This window comes from Sciurus carolinensis, chromosome 3 (assembly GCF_902686445.1).
Source record: "Sciurus carolinensis chromosome 3, mSciCar1.2, whole genome shotgun sequence".
Classification (NCBI taxonomy): domain Eukaryota; kingdom Metazoa; phylum Chordata; class Mammalia; order Rodentia; family Sciuridae; genus Sciurus; species Sciurus carolinensis.
Window position 1 is genome coordinate 17,455,657 of NC_062215.1, and position 22,304 is coordinate 17,477,960.

General features: G+C 36.2%; 1 protein-coding gene across 1 annotated transcript in view; it reads left to right on the top strand.

Moving 5' to 3' along the window:
• Nucleotides 1–22,304, top strand: part of Nsf (N-ethylmaleimide sensitive factor, vesicle fusing ATPase) — a 157,360-nt gene that overhangs the window by 100,888 nt on the left and 34,168 nt on the right. The window contains exons 13-15 of the mRNA XM_047544660.1: nt 2,129–2,224; nt 12,674–12,830; nt 15,535–15,668. Of these exons, the coding sequence (XP_047400616.1) occupies nt 2,129–2,224; nt 12,674–12,830; nt 15,535–15,668 (387 nt within the window). The remainder of the gene's footprint in view (nt 1–2,128; nt 2,225–12,673; nt 12,831–15,534; nt 15,669–22,304) is intronic.

Sequence of the window (22,304 nt, forward strand, 5' to 3'; positions counted from 1 at the left end):
CACTCATCAGGTCCAGGCAGCTCCAAGTGCTGATAAAGGCCTTGATGCTTCTCCAGATGTCTAAGTGTTAGCTCCAGGTGCAGAATATTTGGAGCTGGCACTTAGGTTCTCAAGCACACACTATGATTATAAATCAGTTTCAGGTCCTTGGTCTCCTAAACTAATGGTGCTTAAACCTGGTTCAGTATCAGAATCATTCCATGGCACTTCATAAAAGTATAAATGTGTGGATCCTCCACAGGACCGGTTAAACCAAAATCCTGAGTTGGGTTGGGCTGGGTATCTGTATGTCTTTGAAGTCTCATTGTGTTGGCCAGGCTGGCCTCAAACTCCTGGACTCAAGTGATCTTTCTGCCTTAGCCTCCCAAGTAGCTGGGACTACGAGCATGCACGAGCATGCACCACACCCAGCTATGCCTCATTTTTTTTTTTTTTAAGGCCTATGAAGTGTTTTTGGTGTAGACATGTTGTAATTTACTTCACTGACCCCTCTTGGTGGACATTCAGTATGCTTCCAGTCTTTGGTTATTAAAAATCACTCTGGTAGGTATCCTTGTACATTTAACTTTATACACGTTTGTGAATGTATTTATGGAATAAATTCCAAGATGTGAAATTGTTCAAAGGATATATATATATATATATATACACATATATATATATAAATTGATATATATATACATATACATAAATTGAAGAGTTTTTTTAAAATTTGTTTTTCCAATATTTTGGTTGTGTTAAAATATGTATAACATAAAACTTACCAACGTATCCATTTTTAAGCATACAGTTCAGTGTACGTTTAAGTTACAGTTCCTTTTTGTTTAGCAGTCACTATTGTCCATCTTCAGAACTCTTTTCATCTTGTAAAACTGAAACTCTATATTCATTCAACAGTAACTCATGATTCTACCCTCTCCCCAGCCTGGCAACCACCCTTCTACCATCTATCTGATTTCGACTTGTCTAAGTTTAGCTTACATAGGAGGAAACAGAGAGTGTTTGTCTTTTTGCCACAGCTGTATTTCATTTAACATAATATTCTCAAGATTCATTTATGTTATAGTATGTGTCAGAATTTCCTTCCTTTTTCAGGCTGAGTAGTATGCCATTGTGTGTATTACCACATTTTGGGGAGCGGTGGGTACCATGAATTGAACTCAGAGTCACTTGACCACTGAGCCACATCCCCAGCCCTATTTTCTATTTTTTTTAGAGACAAGGTCTCACTGAGTTGCTTAGAGCCTCTCTAAATTGCTGAGGCTGGCTTTGAACTCACAGTCCCCCTTGCCTGAGCATCCCGAGCTGCTGGGATTACAGACATGCACCACCACGCCGGCCTTATGTACCACATTTTGCTTATCCTTTCATTCATCAGTGGACACTTGGGCTGCTTCCACATCTTAGCTATTATGAATAATGCTGCTGTGAACATGGCTAGGCAAATATCTCTCCAAGACCCAGTTTTCAGTACTCTGGGGTAGGCAGTATATGGTGATTCTATTTTTCATTTTTTGAGGAACCACCATACTGTTTTCCACAGTGGCTGTACGTTTAATGTTCCCACAGTAGTGCACAAGGGTTTATTTTCTTTACATCCTTGACTACAAGTATTATTTTCTGGTTTTTGTTCATTTGTTTTGTTAGTAACCATCCTAATGCATGTGAGGTGAAATCTCATTGTAGTTTTTATTTGCATTTTCCTAAATGGTCAATGATGTTAAGCACCTTTTCATGTGTTTTCAGTCATTTATAGATCTTTGGAGAAATGTCTACTTAAATTCTCGATTTTTTCGTGGTTGAATTTTAGTAGTTCTTTATGAATTCTGTATATTAATCCTTTTAAATATATATGATTTGTAAATATTTGAACTTTTTTTAAAAAAAACTATTTTTTTGTTAATGGACACAATACCTTTATTTTATTTATTTATATGTGGTGCCAAGAATCAAACCCAGTACCTCACACATGCTAGGTATATGCTCTACCACTGAACTACAACCCCAGCCCAATATTTGAGCTTTTATCTGTGAAAATGTTTTTTAATCTTCAGATATTATTTTCTTAGGCTGAAAATATTCCTAAATCTTGAGAGTCCTTACTTTTTTTTTTTTCATTTTGACTTAGGCCAGTACTAAAGTGGAAGTGGACATGGAGAAAGCAGAGAGCCTGCAGGTGACAAGAGGAGACTTCCTTGCTTCTTTGGAGAATGATATCAAACCAGTGAGTATGGATAATGGAGTTATATATAAGCCATAATAATGATGATAATTCAGGAAAAATAAGTGCCATTTTACCCAGTATTACAGAAGATGATATCATATGTAGTTTTATAAAATGAAAAAATCTTAGTACTAGAAGTATCCAACAAAAGAAATATCTGGGGCTGCTGACACAATTCATGGACACCCGGAGTTCCATCCCCAGCACCACAAAGAAAAAAAACATCTGTATACAATAACCCTGATTGCAGGATGATTAACCTTTATTTATCTAAATATTTTCATGATAAGGAGCCTACCATCTTATAAGGCAGTCCATTCAATTTTAAAGACTATTAGTTCTTATTTTATATTGAACTAGAATTAGTTTTCTTATTGGTTTTCATATAATATCAAGGTGTAGAAAACTGAATTCAGTCCATCCTTCTTATGTGAGTTAGGACAATATTTAAAATAGCTCTGGTACCCTCCCCCTCTTTCTTCTCTCTTACTTTTCCTCAACCTCCTAGGAGTTTCTTCTTCTTGCTCAATACCTCTAGTCCTCTGGCTTCTGTAGTTTCTAAGACTCTTAATCATTCTAAGTACTCTGTAGAAAATGTGTTGATTTTCTTAAAATGTACTCCAAACAGTTAGAGTTGGAGCTTTAGAGTATAGTATAAGGTCATTAACTCATTTTTCTACAAAACCACCACTAATGACATTCAAGTAGCCATTGTTTAGAATCTTGTGTTAGTACAAAAACAACTTGTAGATAGGCCTCGTTTTTAAAGAGGTTTGTTTTCTTTCTTAAGTGAACCTCAGGCACACAGAATTAGATTAACCTTATTCTGTTAATTCATGACACACTATTGTCATTAGTCCATATACAAAGTATATGTAAAATAAAATGTGGTATTTGTTACTTTCTGGTACTTGCTATTTTTTTAAATACTTCAATTACCAAGAGTCATTAATATGATTTCCTATACACCATTCATTTTCATGACTCAATAGCATTCCCTTGTGTTGAATACCATAATGTATCCATTCACCTGTCAATGAAAGTTTGGAATATTACTTGTTTTTTGTTATCGCAAACAAATGCTATTGTAAGTATTCTTAAATAGGTTTCTCTTCGATATATACTTAGAAATAAGATTTCTGGGTTTTTGGTTATATGAATTAACAACTTTAAAATATAATTACAAACCATTTTTGAAGAGGTTGAATCAATTAGCACTGTCTCCAATAATGTAGGAGAAAATCTTCTTCTACATCCTCTCCAACACTTGGTATTCTCAAACTTGAGTCTTGCCATTCAGTCAAACATAAATTCTGAGGGGATTCATTTTGGTCTTGCTTTATATTTCATGTATTACTTACAAAGTTAAGCATTTCTTCATGTTTATTGATTTTATACATGTCTTCTGTGAAATGCCATTTATGTCTTTTACCTATCTATTGTATTGTTTATTCTTTATTTTTGTTTGCTCTGCACTAGCTATTTTCATATTCTTCTCTTCTCACTTTTTGATTGTGTTAAATACACATAACATAAAATTTACCATCTTAACTATTTTTGAAGTCATCAGTTTGGTGGTATTAAATTCATAATGTTGTGTAGCCATCATTACCATCCATCTCAGAATTATTTTCATTTGTAAAACTGAAATACTACATCTGTTAAACAATAACTTCTTTTTTCCCCCTCCCTCCCAGACTCTGGCAACCACCTTTCTTCTATCTCTGTGATTTTAACTACTCTTAGTACCTCGTGTAGTTTAAACCATACAGTATTTGTCTTTTTGTAACTGATTATAATGTTCCCAAGGTTCATCCATGTTGCAACATATATCAGAGTTTTCTTTTTTAAGACTGAGTAGTATTCCATTGTATGTATGTACCACGTTTTGCTTATCCATTCATTCATCAGTGGACACTTGGGCTGCTTCCACATCTTAGCTATTATAAATAATGCTGCTATGAATATGGCTGTACAGATATCTCTTCAAGACCCACTTTTCAGTCCTTGGTGTATATGCCCTAAAGTAGAATTGCTTGAGCATATGGTAATTCTGTTTTTTTATTTTTTGAGGAACTACCATACTGTTTTCCATTATATACCGTTTTACATTCCCACCAATAGTGCACAAAGGTTCCATTTTCTCTACATCTTTGCTAACACATTTCATTTTGTTTTCTTTTTTTGTTTGTTTGTTTCTTTTTTTGATAGAAGCCATTCTAGTAGATATGTGTGAGGTCTCATTTTAGTTTTGATTTGCATTTCCCTAATGATGAGTGATATTGAGCATTTTTTCATATGCTTATTGGCCATTTGTTATATAGACTCAAAAAATAATTATTTGTTTTAAGTACCTCCTTTAAAGATAAAAGTCAATTTGTTTTAACCCTGTGTACTTTTTTTATTTTTTATTTTTATTGTAAACAAATGGGATACATGTTGTTTCTGTTTGTATATGGAGTAACAGCATACCATTTGCGTAATCATACATTTACATAGGGTAATGATGTTTGATTCATTCTGTTATTTTTTTCCTTCCCCCAACCCCTCCCACCCCTCTTTTCCCACTATACAGTCCCTCCTTCCTCCATTCTTGCACCCCTCCCACCCCCCCATTATGTGTCATCATCCGCTAATCAGTGAGATCATTTGTCCTTTGGATTTTTGAGATTGGCTTATCTCACTTAGCATAATGTTCTCCAATTTCATCCATTTACCTGCAAATGCCATAATTTTATTATTCTTTATAGCTGAGTAATATTCCATTGTATATATATACCACAGTTTCTTTATCCATTCATCAATTGAAGGACATCTAGGTTGGTTCCACAGTCTGGCTATTGTGAATTGAGCAGCTATGAACATTGATGTGGCTGTATCTCTGAAGTATTCTGATTTTAAGTCCTTTGGGTATAGGCCAAGGAGGGGCATAGCTGGGTCAAATGGTGGGTCCATTCCAAGTTTTCTAAGGAATCTCCACACTGCTTTCCAGAGTGGCTGCACTAATTTGCAGCCCCACCAGCAATGTATGAGTGTACCTTTTTCCCCCCATCCTCTCCAACACCTATTGTTGCTTGTATTCTTGATAATCGCCATTCTGATTGGGGTGAGATGGAATCTTTAGTTTTGGAATCTGTAGTTTTGATTTGCATTTCTCTTATTACTAAAGATGGTGAACATTTTTTCATATGTTTTTTGATTTCTTGTAGATCTTCTTCTGTGAAGGGTCTGTTTTTATCCTTAGCCCATTTGTTGATTGGGTTATTTGTATTCTTTGTGTAGAGTTTTTTGAGTTCTTTATATATTCTGGAAATTAGTGCTCTACCTGAAGTATGAGTGGTAAAGATATTCTCCCACTCTGTAGGCTCTCTCTTCACATTGCTGATAGTTTCCTTTGCTGAGAGAAAGCTTTTTAGTTTGAATCTATCCCAGTTCTTGATTCTTGCTTTTATTTCTTGTGCTATGGGAGTCCTGTTAAGGAAGTCTGACCCTAAGCCAACAAGTTGAAGATTTGGACCTACTTTTTCTTCTATAAGATGCAGGGCCTCTGGTCTGATTTCAAGGTTCTTGATCCATTGTGAGTTGATTTTTGTGCAGGGTGAGAGATAGGGTTTAGTTTCATTCTGTTGCATATGAATTTCCAGTTTTCCCAGCACCATCTGTTGAAGAGGCTATCTTTTCTCCATTGCATATTTTTGGCACCTTTGTCTAGTATGAGAAAAGTTGTATTTATTTGGGTTTGTGTTCGTGTCCTCTATTCTGTACCATTGATCTACCTGTCTATTTTGGTGCCAATACCATGCCGTTTTTGTTACTATTGCTTTGTAGTATAGTTGAAGTTCTGGTATTGTGATACCCCTTGTTTCATTCTTCCTGCTAAGGATTGCTTTAGCTATTCTGGGTTTCTTATTCTTCCAGATGAATTTCATGATTGCTAGCTCTATTTCTGTAAGGTACATCATTGGGATTTTAATTGGAATTGCATTAAATCCATATAGCACTTTTGGTAGTATGGCCATTTTGACAATATTAATTCTGCCTATCCAAGAACATGGGAGATCTTTCCATCTTCCAAGGTCTTCCTCAATTTCTTTCTTCAATGTTTTATAGTTTTCATTGTAGAGATCTTTTACCTCTTTGGTTAGATTGATTCCCAAGTATTTTATTTTTTTTGAGGCTATTGCAAATGGAGTTGTTTTCCTCATTTCCCTTTCAGCTGTTTCATTGCTTGCGTATAAAAATGCTTTAGATTTATGTGTGTTGATTTTATAGCCTGCTATTTTGCTGAATTCATTGATGAGGTGTAGAAGTTTTCTGGAGGAGTTTTTTGGATCCTCTAAATATAGAATCATGTCATCTACAAATAGTGACAGTTTAAGTTCCTCTTTTCCTATTTGTATCCCTTTAATATCTTTGGTCTGCCTAATTGCTCTGGCTAGAGTTTCAAGGACAATGTTGAATAGAAGTGGTGAAAGAGGACATCCCTGTCTTGTTCCCATTTTTAAAGGGAATGGTTTCAGTTTTTCTCCATTAAGAATGATGTTGGCCATGGGCTTAGCATAAATAGCCTTTACAATGTCCAGGTATGTTCCTACTATCCCTATTTTTTCTAGTGTTTTGAGCATGAAGGGGTGTTGTATTTTGTCGAACACTTTTTCTGCGTCAATTGAAATAACCATATGATTCTTATCCTTAAGTCTATTGACTTGATGGATTACATTTATTGATTTACGGATATTAAACCATCCTTGCATTCCAGGACTGAACCCCACTTGATCGTGGTGTACAATTTTCTTAATATGTTTTTGGATACGGTTTGCCAATATTTTGTTAAGGATCTTTGCATCTATATTCATCAAGGATATTGATCTAAAATTTTCTTTCCTTGATGTGTCTTTGCCTGGTTTGGGTATGAGGGTGATATTAGCTTCATAGAATGAGTTTGGTAGGGTACCCTCCTTTTCTATTTCCTGGAATACTTTGAGAAGTATTGGAATGAATTCTTTGAAGGTCTTGTAGAACTCGGCTGAGAATCCGTCTGGTCCTGGGCTTTTCTTGGATGGTAGATTTTAATGGCTTCTTCTATTCATTGCTTGATATTGATCTGTTTAAATTGTGTATGTCCTCCTGGTTCAGTTTGGGAGGAGCATATGTCTCTAGAAATTTGTCAATGTCTTCAGTAGTTTCTATTTTGTTGGAATACAGATTTTCAAAGTAGCTTCTCCTTATGTTCTGTATCTCAGTGGTGTCTTTCATGATATTTCCTTTTTCATCACAAATTTTAGTAATTTGAGTTTTCTCTTTCCTTCTCTTTGTTAGTGTGGCTAAGGGTTTGTCTATTTTGTTTACTTTCTCAAAGAACCAGCTTTTTGTTTTGTCAATTTTTGAATTCTTTCTTTTGTTTCAATTTCATTGATTTCAACTCTGATTTTAATTATTTCCTGTCTACTTTTGCTGTTATTTTGTTCTTCTTTTTCTAAGGCTTTGAGCTATAATGTTAGGTCATTTAGTGGTTGACTTTTCATTCTTTTCTGAATGTGCTCCATGCAATGAATTTTCCTCTTAGTACTGCTTTCATAGTGTCCCAGAGATTTTGATATGTTGTATCATCGTTCTCATTGACCTCTAAGAATTTTTTAATCTCCTCCCTGATGTTTTCTGTTATCCATGTTTCATTCAATAGCATATTATTTAGTCTCCAGGTGTTGGAGTAATTTCTGTTTTTTATTTTGTCATTGATTTCTATTCTCAGTCCATTATGATCTGATAGAACACAAGGCAGTATCTCTATTTTTTTGCATTTCCTAAGGGCTGCTTTGTGGCATAACATATGGTCTGTTTTCGAGAAGGTTCCATGTGCTTCTGAGAAGAAAGTGAATCCACTCGTTGATGGATGGAATATTCTATATATGTCTATTAAGTCTAGGTTATTGATTGTGTTCTTGAGTTCTATGGTTTCTTTGGTTGGTTTTTGTTTGGAAGATCTATCTAGTGGTGACAGCGGTGCATTAAAGTCACCCAGAATTATTGTGTTGTGGTCTATGTGATTCCTGAAATTGAGAAGGATTTGTTTGATGTACAGGGATGCACCATTGTTTGGGGGATAAATATTTACTATCATTATGTCTTCCTGATTTATGGTTCCCTTAAGCAGTGTGAAATGTCCTTCTTTATCCCTTCTGACTAACATTGGCTTGAAGTCCACTTTATCTGATATAAGGATGGAAACCCCTGCTTTTTTACTGAGTCCATGTGCATGGTAGGTTTTTTCCCATCCTTTCACCTTTAGTCTGTGGATGTCTTTTTCTATGAGATGAGTCTCTTGCAGGCAGCGTGTTGTTGGGTCTTTCTTTTTAATCCATTCTGCCAGTCTATGTCTTTTGATTGATGAGTTTAGGCCATTAACATTCAGGGTTATTATTGAGATATGATTTGTATTCCCAGTCATTTGGCTTATTTTTGGCTTTTAAGTTGGCTTGGTTTCTCCTTTGAGTGGTTTTTCTCTAAGATTGTTCCTCCCTTTGCTGACCTCCATTATTGTTTTTCATTTCCTCCTCATGGAATATTTTGTTGAGAACATTCTGTAACGCAGGCTTTCTATTTGTAAATTCTTTTAACTTTTGTTTATCATGGAAGGATTTTATTTCATCTTCATTAGTTTTGCTGGGTATAGGATTCTTGGTTGGCAACCATGTTCTTTCAGAGCTTGAAATATGTTGGTCCAGGCCCTTCTAGCTTTTAGAGTCTGGGTTGAGAAGTCGGCTGCTATCCGTATTGGTCTCCCCCTTTATGTAATCTGATGCTTTTCTCTCACAGCCTTCAAAATCCTATCTTCATTTTTAATGTTAGGCATTTTCATTATAATGTGCCTTGGTGTGGACCTGTTGTGATTTTGTGCATTTGGTGTTCTGCAAGCCTCTTGTATTTGATTTTCCATTTCATTCTTCTGGTTTGGGAAATTTTCTGATATTATATGATTGAATAGGTTGTTCATTCCTTTGGTTTGTATGTCTGTGCCTTCCTCAATCGCAATAATTCTTAAATTTGGTCTTTTCATGATGTCGCATAGTTCTTGGAGATTCTGTTCATGATTTCTTACCATCTTCTCTGTTTGGGCAACTTTACTTTCAGGATTAAATATTTTGTCTTCATTGTCTGAGGTTCTGTCTTCCAAGTGGTCTAGTCTTTTGGTGATGCTTTCCATTGAGTTTTTTATTTGGTTTATTGTTTCCTTCATTTCAAGGATTTCCGTTTTTTTTTTTGTTGTTGTTGTTGAAATGATTTTTGCTTCCTGCACTTGCTCTTTCAGCTTATTGGTATTATCATTCATTGCCTGCATTTGCTCTCTTATCTCATCCTTTGCTTCCTGAATCATCTAAATCATGTATAATCTGAAGTCCTTTTCTGACATTTCTTCTAACATACTGTCGTTGGATTCTATTAATATAGAATCTAGATTTGTTTGGATCATTTTCTTCCCTTGTTTTTTCTTATTGTTCATTTATCTTCCCCTCTAGCAGTGCGGATCTGGGGTATTGCAGATTTCCCCCTGTTGGCTTATAGTGGCCCTATAGATTTCCCAAACCCTTTCTTTAAGGGGAGATCAATATTAGCAGTGCCCAATTCAGACACTATGCAATCCTAGACCAAATAGCCCCTATGAGGACAATAACAAAATTGTCATAATAAACAGAATGAGTTCAAATATTATCTGACAATGAGCTTCAAGCCTCCAGCAGGCGTCTCAGGATTGGTTTTGCCCCACCTAAAGATCGGAGCTATGGCTTCCAGGATTATCCAAGATGGCTGCTCTGGCTTTGAAATGTGTTGGCAAATGGGGAGCTGAAGCTCAGGATGTGGCCGTGGTCAGCAGGAGGTCCTGGAGGTGGATGCGGTTGGTCAGGCAGGGGTCCTGGAGGTCGGGTGTGTTTGATGTGGTTGTGGGATCCTGGAGGCCTGTTGCAATCATTCCGTCTGGGGTCCCGGTGATAGGACACAGTCAGTTGGTTTGGGGGTCCTGGCAGCAGGGAGCAGTCAGTCAATGTGAGGGCCCCAGAGGCAGGGAGTGATTGGTCGGGCTGAGGGATCCAGGAGGTGGGGCTCAGTCAGTCTGGCCAGGGGTCCTACGGGGCCTGGCTGTTGTCTCAGAATGGCCCCTGTGTACTTTTTATGACCATTATGATTTTTAAAAATAAAATAGTTACTTTCAAAAGTTAATGAGCAATGGAAATGGTTTAATGCCATATCATTTGTAATAGTTACCAAAAATGTTAGAGCCTGGTCAGCTGACCTATTGCAAGAATTGTTTAATAATGAGTAAATTGGCTATGGGGAAGTGTGACCAAAAAATTTACTTTTACTTATTTCAAGAGTCTGGAGGATAAAAGAAAAAAATGAAATGATGGGCTATATAATGAAGATATATACAGTGTAGCTTCGGAGAGTCACTCTTTTATGATTTAGGCATTTTAAAACTTCTTCTATAAGGCTTAGAATATGTACTTTGGACAAATAAAAACAAATGGTAGCCAACCTACATATATTCTTGAAAAGGCCATTTAACTGGTATTTATTAGGTTCTTTATTGTAACTTTTTATAGGACCACTGAATTTGCCATTTCCAAAGAATTAGAACTTTCCTCCGTACTCAGGAATCAAAGTATTAAACTATGTAATGGCATTACTGAAAGAGTGATCTGAAAAATTATCTTGTAGTAAAGTAATAGATACAGGAGAACTGGGCACTGTTTTATAGACATAATGAATTTCTGTGAGGTGGAAGTTATATGAACTGTTAAAATTAACACATATATCAGGTAATCAAAAAATGACTTTTTCAGGGATGTACCAATCTTTAAAAGTTGAAATTCTCTGCCAGGCTAAGTGGTGCACAACTATAATCCCATCTACTTGAGAGACTGAGGCAGGAGGATCAAAAGTTCAAGGCCAGTCTGGGCAACTTAGCAAGATCCTTTCTCAAAACCTATTTTAAAAAGTGCTGGGGATATAGCTCAGTGCACAGGGCCCTGGATTCTATCTCTAGTACTGTTAGGGGAAAAAAAGTTGAAATTCTCAAAATATATGACCTATATATGAACATGGTTTGTGTTCTCCCACTCATTTATTCTCCTGTTAATCTTGTGAAAATCTAATTCAATTGTTAGTACTGAAGGCATTGACTACCTTTGGAAGCTTTTTGATGGGAATTATAATCTTTGAGATTAGAAATTGAAATGAAAAGGAATGTGATTTAAGCTTCAGTATGTGGTGAACTCAAAAAACAATTATTACTTTTATTTTCTTTCCTAACCCTTCAATTTTTCATTATAGTTTCTCATGTCTTTTTTTTTTTTTTTTTTTTTTTGTGGTGCTAGGGATTAAACCCAAGCCTTGTTTGTGCTAGGAAAGCACTCTACCACTGAGCTACATCCCCAGCCACAACTTCTCATTTCTACCTCATTCTAAATCTTATATTTGCATATATATTCTTACCTTGGTGCCATTTAACCTATCTTCTCTACCACAAAATTGTTGTGGACATGATCATTTCTATTTCATATTCCTATTTAAACCACAGCTCCTAACATAGCCAGTGTTAGGACAGTATTTCTCTCTGCTGAGCTGTTTCTAATTTCTAAGAACATAATTACTTTCTCTCTCTCTCTCTCTCTTTACTAGAATGACCACAACCTATATACTCTATAGAAGCAAGCATGTTGAAACATACTCATTTGCTCAGGGATTATGAGGATTTGGATTTTGGTAGAATCTGAGCCTAGAATCTATTGCTTATTCCATTAAGTCAGCTAAAGCAGGTTTTTTGTTTCTGTTCTGATTGGGTAAAAACATTAAATGAGAAATTATAAAATGGTTTTATTTTTTATTTTGGTTTTGACTTTTCAGACTTTTTACATTAATATAGGATAGTGCTCAATAGTCTTAATGTGTAGGAATTATTACTCATCTTTTATACCTTTCAATATTTTATTTTTTCAGAAGGTTTCACATGTGTATTACTGAATCAACTTCCTAGTGCAGAACATAGAGACAAAAAGAAAACTCAGACCCATAAAACATGTCCAGCTATCCAGACAGTAGTGACACTTTCAGCTTAATACAGCAAGATGATAATGACCTTGATACAGTATAAATATGTATATCATTTCATGTGCAATTCCTTATTGACCCAGTTTAGTTCTTCTCTAATATCTCCTCTTAAGCGTTATACATGATTTTATTACAAGTTTTCATCCAAACCCACTGGGGAATGGAACAATTTTGCTTTTGTTTCTGGTTCAGGAATTACTTGTCTTGAATGTCTTGTGGGAAGACATGGTGAGGAATAGAAGCAAGCACAAACAACACAATGGTGGAGAAAAGGAGAAATTAAATATTTTAATTTTTAATACTAACATTCAAAATGCTTTAAATTATCCTTTTCCTCATTAGGCATTTGGCACAAATCAAGAGGATTATGCAAGTTACATTATGAATGGAATCATCAAATGGGGTGACCCAGTTACTCGAGTTCTGGATGATGGGGAGCTGCTGGTCCAGCAGACTAAAAACAGTGACCGCACGCCACTGGTTAGCGTCCTTTTAGAAGGTGAGAAAGAATGATGAGATGGCCTTAAGCATTTTGGAATAGCAGCACTTTTAAAAAACCATTTAGCACATTCCAGAATTGATTTTCAGTTCTAACCCTTGTTCATAATCTGAAAGTAGTTATCCAGTCTGTGTACCAATATTATGCACATATTAAAATTTTCTTGGAATTGAATGTTACTGATAGCAATTAGTTTCTTGTAGGATTGTATCTGAATTTCTCTGGTATATAATAGACCACATTCAATAACAAAAGTATTTCCTGAATACTCGCTGTGTTTTAGGCTGTTTAGTGGCTGGAGATAGAGACATTCAAGCGTCTCCACTCAAGCATTCAGTCTAGTCATGAAAAAGACTTGTAAAGAAATTCCTAACTACAGCATTTGTGTGTACGGATGTGTGTTAATGCAAGGCATTTTGCCCAAGGGTGGTCAGAGAAAACCAGAAGTGATGGTTCATTTCGGCCTTGAAGGATCAGTTAGGATTTTATCAAGTAGACAACAGGGGAAGGACATTCCATTCACAAATAATTAACTTACAGTTATGATTAGTATGAGGACAGAGAAGTCCAGTGGGGCCAGATGATGGGAGCCTAACCCCCTCAAAGGTCGCAGGGGGAGGGCTCCCTGAGAGAAGCATGTTAAGCCAAGACCCAAAGGATGCAGAGAAACTGACTGGGCTATGTAACTGGTGTTCTAGACAGAGGGACAGTGTGTGGAAAATCCCTGAGCAGAGATGATCTGGAAACAGAGAAATTCACTAGACATGAACTAAAGAAGTAGACAGAAGCCAGTTCTTACAAAGCCTCACAGGCTATGTTAAAGACTGTATCTTAGGGGCAAAGGGAATCCATTTGTAGGGTTTTAAGCAGTATGTCATTGATCAGATGTGTGCTTTCAGAACATCATCATAATTGCTTTTTCACAGAGAATGGATGGAAAAGCAAAAAGAAGCAGTGGCACTGTCTTAATGAGAGCCGGTTGTGGTCTGAAGTAGTGTGGTAGCAGTGGAGATGGAGATAAGTAGACTAACCTGAGAAACATCTAAGAGGTAGAAAAAAAAAGATGTGATAAAATCATTATTATTAATTTTCAATCATAGTTGGGCTAACATTCTTCAAGCCCTTTCTGTTTGGCAGTCACTCTATTACTACTTCACATGTGTTTTCTCATTTAAGCCCAACTTCAGTCCTATGGGAGTAGATGCTCTTGTTATCCCTATATTGTAATAGGGGAGGCTGAAGCTTGGAAATATCAGTTAGACCAAATATGGGCAGTTATCACATATGACTCCCAGATTTCTGGCATTACAGAGCCTGGTGAATGGTGCTGTTTACTAAGATTAGGAATACCAGTGGAGAAGCAGATTTGGGGAAAGATCATGAGTTCAGTTTTGAATAAATTCTAGGTTCCTACAGGATAATTAAGTTAGAAATGGCCAATAGCCTATTGGATATGTAGGCCTGGGCACTCAAAAGATTAGCCTGACTGGCAGTAGATTCATGGTTTTGTCAGTGTATAGACTCACTTTGAAACCATGGGAGTGGATGAAATCACTTAGAGAAGTGATGTGGGTTGAGATGAAAAGAGGGCCTAGAACTTATCTTTGAAGTGCATTAATGATTTAGGACTAAAAAGAGTGGGAAGCGCCAGCAAAGGAGACTGAGCAAGAGAGTCTTGCTGAGGGGTAAGGGACGGGGGAGAATATGCTGTCACAGAAACCAAAAAAGGAAAGGTATTTCAAGAAAGAGGGAAGTTACGAGTTGTGTCAAATGTTCCTAAGAGGTCATAAAAGATAAAGTATGGGTGGTGATTGGTCACATGGAGATCATCGATGGGTGCCTGATCATGGCATGGGGTCGAAGCCGTGTGGTTGGTGGGGAGAGATGGATTAATAGGAGATGAAGGGTGAAGCAGCCAATGGAGATAAATTATTTAGGGAAGTTCCATTTTGAAGGGTAGTGTTGAGTGGTATGAAGTCCAGAGTATTTTTGTGTTTATTGAACTACCAGATCAAATCATGTTTAAATGCTATCGAAAAAGCTTCAGGGAAGAGGAAGCAGCTAAACATGGGAAAGAAGAAGGGTCACTCATGTCAGGTTCCTGAGAATATGGTAGGGAAAAAATTATTGGTTTATGACTGGAAGAAGGACATATCTTGTAATATACATGAGGGGATGGAGGGGTTGCCTAATACAGGTAAATTTGTAGATTTGGTTGCCTTTAGATAAGGCCTGAGTCTTTAGAATTCTCTTTATGGAACATTTACTTCTAATAAGGCAGTTTTTCCCTGCCCTCAATATCATCTCCTAACAAGATAGTATTTTTTTGTTAAACAGTTAATAGGACTAATATCACAAGTGTTGATAGGTACTGTATTTTCTCTCTCTCTCTCTCTCTTTTATTTTTAAGAAACAAAACCCTGGCACTTTATATATGTAGTGAGAAGTAAGTGTGAAAGATTAAGGCTATATGAAAAAGCAAGAAGGCATGTATTTCACCATACTTTTGAGAAATGCTAATCAGTTCATTAAGTTTAGTTGCTAATAAATAAAAGGAAACATGTCTGCCATGAAACCGTGTCAGGAAATGTTAATGAGCAACTAGTTGAGACCTCAGTACATTGTGGATCAAAGTTTAAACTTGTTTGATTTTCCTTTGCTTAGATTGGCTTTTTTCCCCTGACTTGCTCATATCTTTATGCAGGCCCTCCTCATAGTGGGAAGACTGCGTTAGCTGCAAAGATCGCAGAGGAATCCAACTTCCCCTTCATCAAGATCTGTTCTCCTGATAAGATGATTGGCTTTTCTGAGACAGCCAAGTGTCAGGCCATGAAGAAGGTATCAAGATTTGTGCTTTCGTTTCAATTTCCTGTCCCTTAGATGTGTGCGTGTGTGTGCATGTGTGCATGTGATTGTACATACATGCATCTTCCTTCATACACATGTACATAAACTCTATAGAACTCTGTTCTTTTCAAGTGAAACTAAATTATCAGCCTAACTTGCAAGGGAGGGACATTAACTGTTTTTTATTTTTTTAACTTTGTAATGCATTTTCACTAAGGGTATCTTTACCTTTCAAATTATCTTTTGTTTCGTACATATTAAGATTGATTTTCATTTCTTTATATCAACTTGATTAAAAGAAGAATCATTAAGAGTGTTCAGGTAGAGTGGAGCAAATTCATTTAGGATTTTTTTAAGTTTATTTATTAATGTATAAAGTTGAACTGTGAGGATCAATTAAGTTGCCTAGATTGTTTGGGAAAGAAAAGATGTATCATTGGGAAGATATTCCTAAGAACCCCTACAAAAGGATGATTGTGTGTTAGGTAATAGAATCTGCTTGACAACTTAATGCAGTCCTCATCCTTCTTCTTTTCCCCATTTAACACCTTTTTAATATGGCTACTTTGAACCATCAGTGAAGCTTGAACAACATAGAATAGAGTCCTAGAGCTGAAAGGACATTAAGATCATCTGGTCCATCTCTCTTATATTCAAGCAATTGCCCAGTAAGTTATGTAGAACAGGTGACTGCTCTAAAAAACAACAACAAAATTTTTTTTAAAGTCTCACAATGAAGACTATCTGTTTGTCTCACTTGGTCATCAGTATTGTCATTGGTAGGCTAATTTGGCATCCCACCAGATAGAGACAGTGAGGAAATTATATTTTATATCCAGCTGAAGTATTTCTTTAACTTAAACCTTTTTTTCCCATGCTTGATCTTTTATACATATGAACTGATGTAAGTCAAAGAGATGTGGGAAAATCATAATTGGGGAAGAAAATCCTGAGAATTCAGTGCTGCCTACTAAATATGCTCTGGGTGTTCTGTGATCTTACTCATAGGCACTCACTTCTAACCTACCCTAGATGGTAGAAGTGCTTTAGTTTTTCTTTAGGAAAGGAACTAAAGAGGAAAAACCTATTCCAAAAGCCCAGGCTCCCCCAAATAAAAGTTTGAGAAGTTAGACTCTTATTTTTGCAGGTTGCAGAAAATTGTGATGGGTGCTTGCAGTGAATGAAAGAAGCAGAAACTGAGCCACAAGCCCTAAAATGGCAAGAATAATACTCTAGGGCTGTGGGTGCAGCTGAGTGGTAGGGTGCTTGCCCAGCTTGTGTTGGTTCAATCCCAAGCATGGCAAGAAAAAAAAAAAAAAAAAAAAGTTAATATTCTATACAAAGATCTTTCAAATTGTGTGTGAATGAGAGAGAAATGTTGCCACACATAGAAAGATCTTAGAATATCATAGTTCACTCTATTTCTGAGTAGCATCTATCCTTCTCAGGAATATCTACAAAGAATAAACAAGACTAGTAACTCCCTAGAGTAGGTAGGGTTTGCCTTTCTTTGTTATTTTGAAGTGCTGGGGATCAAACCCTGGACCTGAAGCATGGTAGGCAAGCTCTCTACCACTGAGGTGTACCCCAGTCCTTATTTTCTGGTTTTTGTCTTCCCTTAAGCCACTCCTGGTGAAAATTTAGATAATAGCCTTTGGAATCTGTGGCCATTGAATTTCCCCATTTAATTGAAAAGCTAATTCTATTTGCGTTTCCCTACATTGTCTGTTCCTGTGCTTGTTCAAAAGTGGTAGTCTTCCCTGCAGATGCTCCATTGCTTTTCACCAGCTGCCAGCTTCTACCTCAGATGTACTCTGGGATGTGGGTGGATAGGCCTAGTTTTTCTATAAAGTTTTTAAAAAGTACTTTAGGCTTCTGCAGATCAAAGCTTCTTTGTGAGTGTGAGATATTATCATTTTTATTAATTTAATCTCTTGCAAATTGACTTGAGGGGGGAAGGTAATATATGCTGATTTTAGAGGCTTAAATGGTTAAATTAATGGCTTAATAACTTATGATTTAATCTTTAAATTGTTGAAGCCTTTCAAGGTAGAGTTTTAGATGAGTAGAAAGCTAAGGAATATAAAAATAAGTGTCTATACAAGCTTATTCAAAATCATTTCAATTCATGATTCACTGTCTGGATCATCCATGTACTCTTAAAGGTACAAAAATTATTTCTGCTTCAGCAGTATAATAAATTCACATTAGACTTTTTGGTTTTCCTTGGGGGGAAAAGTATTATTCCCTATAACTAAGGTTCAGAACAGAGAAAAGAATGAAGCCTAGGTGTCTTAGAAATATATTAAAAATATTACAAAATCTTTCCCTGCAAATAGCTTTCACATTGTTACCTAATGATAGGTTGACAAAAGCCCGAGGGCTCAAACCAGTCTAAAGATGCTAAGTCTTCCAGGTTGTTTTTGAAAATGAAATATAAATACCATTCTTTAGTTATTCTAGTCTACCTCCCACCACTGTTCTCTCTACATTTTCAGTGGGAAGAAAATGTTTTTTAACTTTTTTTTCAGAGCACAAATAATTTATAATGTTTTATCATCCTGGAGAAAACATTTCTTTCCTTCTAAGTGCCACCCTAAAAAATATATCTTTTCCTATTTACAAAAATAATTTGGAAAATACAGAAAAGAACATAGATACCTATCTTTCATTCTTTTTTCTACATGCACACACAATCACATACACATGCTGTATTGGGGATCACATTGAACATACTGGTTTTTGTTTTAATTTTTTTGCAGTGTTGAACTCATGGCTTGCACATGATAGGCAAGTGCTCTGTCTCTGAGCTACAATCCCCATTCCTTTTATTTTATTTTGAGACAGAGTTTCCCTGAGTTGCCCCAGGCTGGCTCAAACTTATGATCCTCCTGCCTCAGCCTCCCAAGTAGCTGGGATTTAACAGATGTGCACCACCACATCCAGTGACATACTGTTTTTTATTCATCCATCCATCCATCCATTCATTCATTCATTCATTCATTCATATGTACATACATTCATACTGGGGATTGAACCCAAGGGTACTTCACTACTGATTTACATCTCCAGATCTTTTTATTTTTTATTTTGAGATAGGGTCTCACTAAATTACTGAGGCTGACCTCAAACTTGTAATCCTCCTGTCTCCTCCTGAATCACTGGGATTACAGGTGTGTATCTCCACGCCTGAGGTGACATACTACTTTAAACCTGCTTTTTTTTCACTCAAGATATTAAGAACTTTAAAAAATATCACTAAAACTTATCTCAATGTTATGTTAAATTAATAGCTATATACTACCCCTTTAAACAATCCCACTTTCTTGGACATTTAAGTTGTTTCCAGGTTGATCCTTTTCACAATTATAAATAATATTCTATTGAATTACCAACCTAGTGAAATCACTGACCATTTTCTTTTTTTTTTTTTTCAATTTTTAGTATTTATTTTGAGATAGGGTCTCACTAAGTGGCTTAGGGCCTTGCTAAGTTGCTGAGGCAGGTCTTGAACTTCATGCCTGTAATCCCAGTGATCATTTTCTTATTATATTTTTCTTAGATATATTAGCCTGATATGAGTGAGAATTTGGACTTAGGATTCACATAGATCTGAGTTTGAATCCCAGTTCTACCGTACTTACTGACTCTGTGACACTTACCTTATAAGCCTCTTTTTCTCAGCTATGAAATGAGGGTAATATTCATAACTGCTTCATAGGGTTATTATGAGAATTAAATGATATGGTAATTTATGTAAAGTAACACTGAGTGCCTGGAACATATAATATGTACTCAATAAAGTACAGCAGTTGTTTTTACTTATACATACTTTCTGATTATTTTCTTAATATAAATTCTCAGAATTGGGACTGCTAAGGCAAAAATATTAATATTTGAAGGATTTTTATATATTGTCACATTTCTTATGTAAATATACTAATGATTTATGAAGTACACTTCTTCAGAAAGTTGTATGAATTTGCACTTGCAGTTCTGTCATTTGAGAATATGAGTTTCTTGGGATTTGCACTCCTACTTGATAGTCCTAAAGTATTTTTTTGCCAGTTTGTTAGGCAAAAAGTTGGCATTTTTCTTTAGCTACATTTTAATGACTAACTGTTCAATTTTAAAGATTTTTCAAGATGTTTTACAATGACAATAGTTTGTGCAACTGAAAAATAACGTAACATGTGGTCTGAATTAGTTATTTTAAGTCATAGAGTATCTTTATGTACTGTTTATTACTTAAGCCAAGTGGTAAGTTTGGGGTACTGAAGAAGGCTTGCTTTAATGAGAATGTGAGAGTCTATTGTAATTATGCTATTGTTTCTTTTTCACAAATGGATGGTGCAAAAATATGTGAAAGTAGTTTATTCTCAATTAATTTAGAATTAATCATTTATTTCTTTTAATTTGCTTAATAAATCCTTTCTCCATAGATAAACTCCTCATCACTACCAAAGTATATATGAGAAATTAGCCTTATATTTGGTGGGGGGAGGAGGGAATGCCATATGTCCCATTAAGAGATTTGAGGAATTCACAGATATTGCCCTTCTCTCCCATCTTATGTTTGCTTCCCAAACTTCATTCTATTTTTAAATTTTAACTCCCTTTTCCATTTTTTGCATCAATACCTTAAAAAATTTGTTTTACCAGTTTTATTAGTAATATAAATGAAAAAAAGAACAAAGCAACAGAATTTGATTTTAGCAATTATCCATCTTGTTGCTTTCCAAGTAAGCAATCAGTATAGGATGAAATAGAATAATGGTATACAACTAAATTGAACAAAATAAGTAAAACTATCAGTAATTTATAAAACTACACCCATTAATAACATGATATAGTCTTCTTTTCAAAGGATTGAAAATTAATGGAAGAAATTTTCCTTTCCACTAGCTTTGCAAGAAAGAAATAATCTTCTTTGAATATCCTCCTGTAAATCCCACTGCAAATTGTAGTCTGCACAGAACAGAATCATGGTGCCTAATCCTCCTCTTTTCATGGTTTAGTCTATACAAAGAGCAGAGCTGGAAATTGGATCTTTTGACAGCAGTTACTAAGCAACAGAATTTGGATGTTTTTGGTTAACATCCTAATATATCATGTAGCTGATTTGTTGAAGTTTTTGCATGTCTTAGCGGAGAGAAGTGCATACTCCGGAAGTGACTACAGGTCCTTGTGTGGCTGGGGGGGGTGTGTCTTTTTGTTTAATACACTGTGTCTTCTTTTACTTGTATCTGTTTAGCATGTAAAGGAGGATGGTGCCAAACTTTCAAACCTTGTAACTTTTTATATTATTAAGCATACCCACTCCGAGATTCGTGTTATGTGAAAATGTAAGATTTTTTTCCTGAAAAGCAGGGAGAACAAATAAAGGATTTTAAGGTCATCCAAGAAGCTTTAGTGCTTTGCCAAAAGTTTAGGTCCACTTCCTGAGGCAGTTTCATTAGAAGACAGCTGATGTTTGCTTGGTCTACTCCCAAATTATTTTTAGAAACTAGAGATTATTACTGATGGTACCCATTTAAATTTGCTCATTTACGTTTTTATATGCTACCAAATATGATTAGAGTATGCTTTCAACTAATTGCTGACAGATTTACTACATTAGGGATTTTCTAAGCCATTAGATTCCTACTGTCATCAGACTGCTACTAACTAGGTTTGGCTAACTTTGTGCCAACTACTCCAAAGTTGAGATGAACTCTTTTAGCCCCTAAAAGAACCAGAGAACTTGGCTTCACTTACCTAACAGCATGAAGAAGTTGGAGAAAGTGGATTTCAGAATCTACTTGGTACACACTTTGCTGTGTGGCTTGTGATTCTGAAAGGCTGCAATTAACATGGAATGAATGCTGGTGTGCATTCCTGTAGATTCTAGAGCCTGTAACTGCTGCTTCTGCCATACTCAAAGGTGGCTGTAGTGCATTTGAAGATTCCTGGAGTGGGCTCTGTGTCTTGAGAGCTTGCAGTGTCCTGCACCATATTCAGACCTGTCCCCAGTCTCTCTGTGGCAGGAGCCCACTTCTGCTACTCAGTGCTTACAGAGCATGTCCAACACAGTCCTGCCTTGAGCTCATGCTCCCGTATTCTAGGTTGTCTCTTGTCTGAGTCTGGTTTGTGTTATCTGCCTTTGCAAGCAAGAGAAGTGGTACCAGAGGGTTTTAGCAGTGGCAATCTCACCATGTGTACAGCGAGAAATAGACTGTGAGATTCTGTTTTCTAAAGATTGTCTTCATCCTTTTGAGTAGATCTCATCATTTCCTTGCTGACAGATGCCACTTTTCCCCACTGTTCCTTCTTCAGCTCCTCCCATTTTCTTTCTTTAACCTTCACTTTCAGATTTCCTACTTGACTCTAAAACCTATATATAGTGATAAATTTACCTGCTCTACGGGAAACTCCGTGATAAAACTAAGATGATCATACAGTCTTTAGATGAACTTTTCAAAGACTCTGTAACACATGGCCATCTAGCTCCAGCTTCAGCCCTCCTTGGCACCTCTGGGTTGTGGCATCTCTCGATCTGAAGCAGGCACTGCATGGCTGTTCTGTTATTAACAGTGGCAAATCATGGAATTCTGACTGGGGCAGTCCATCCACAATATTACTTTTTCT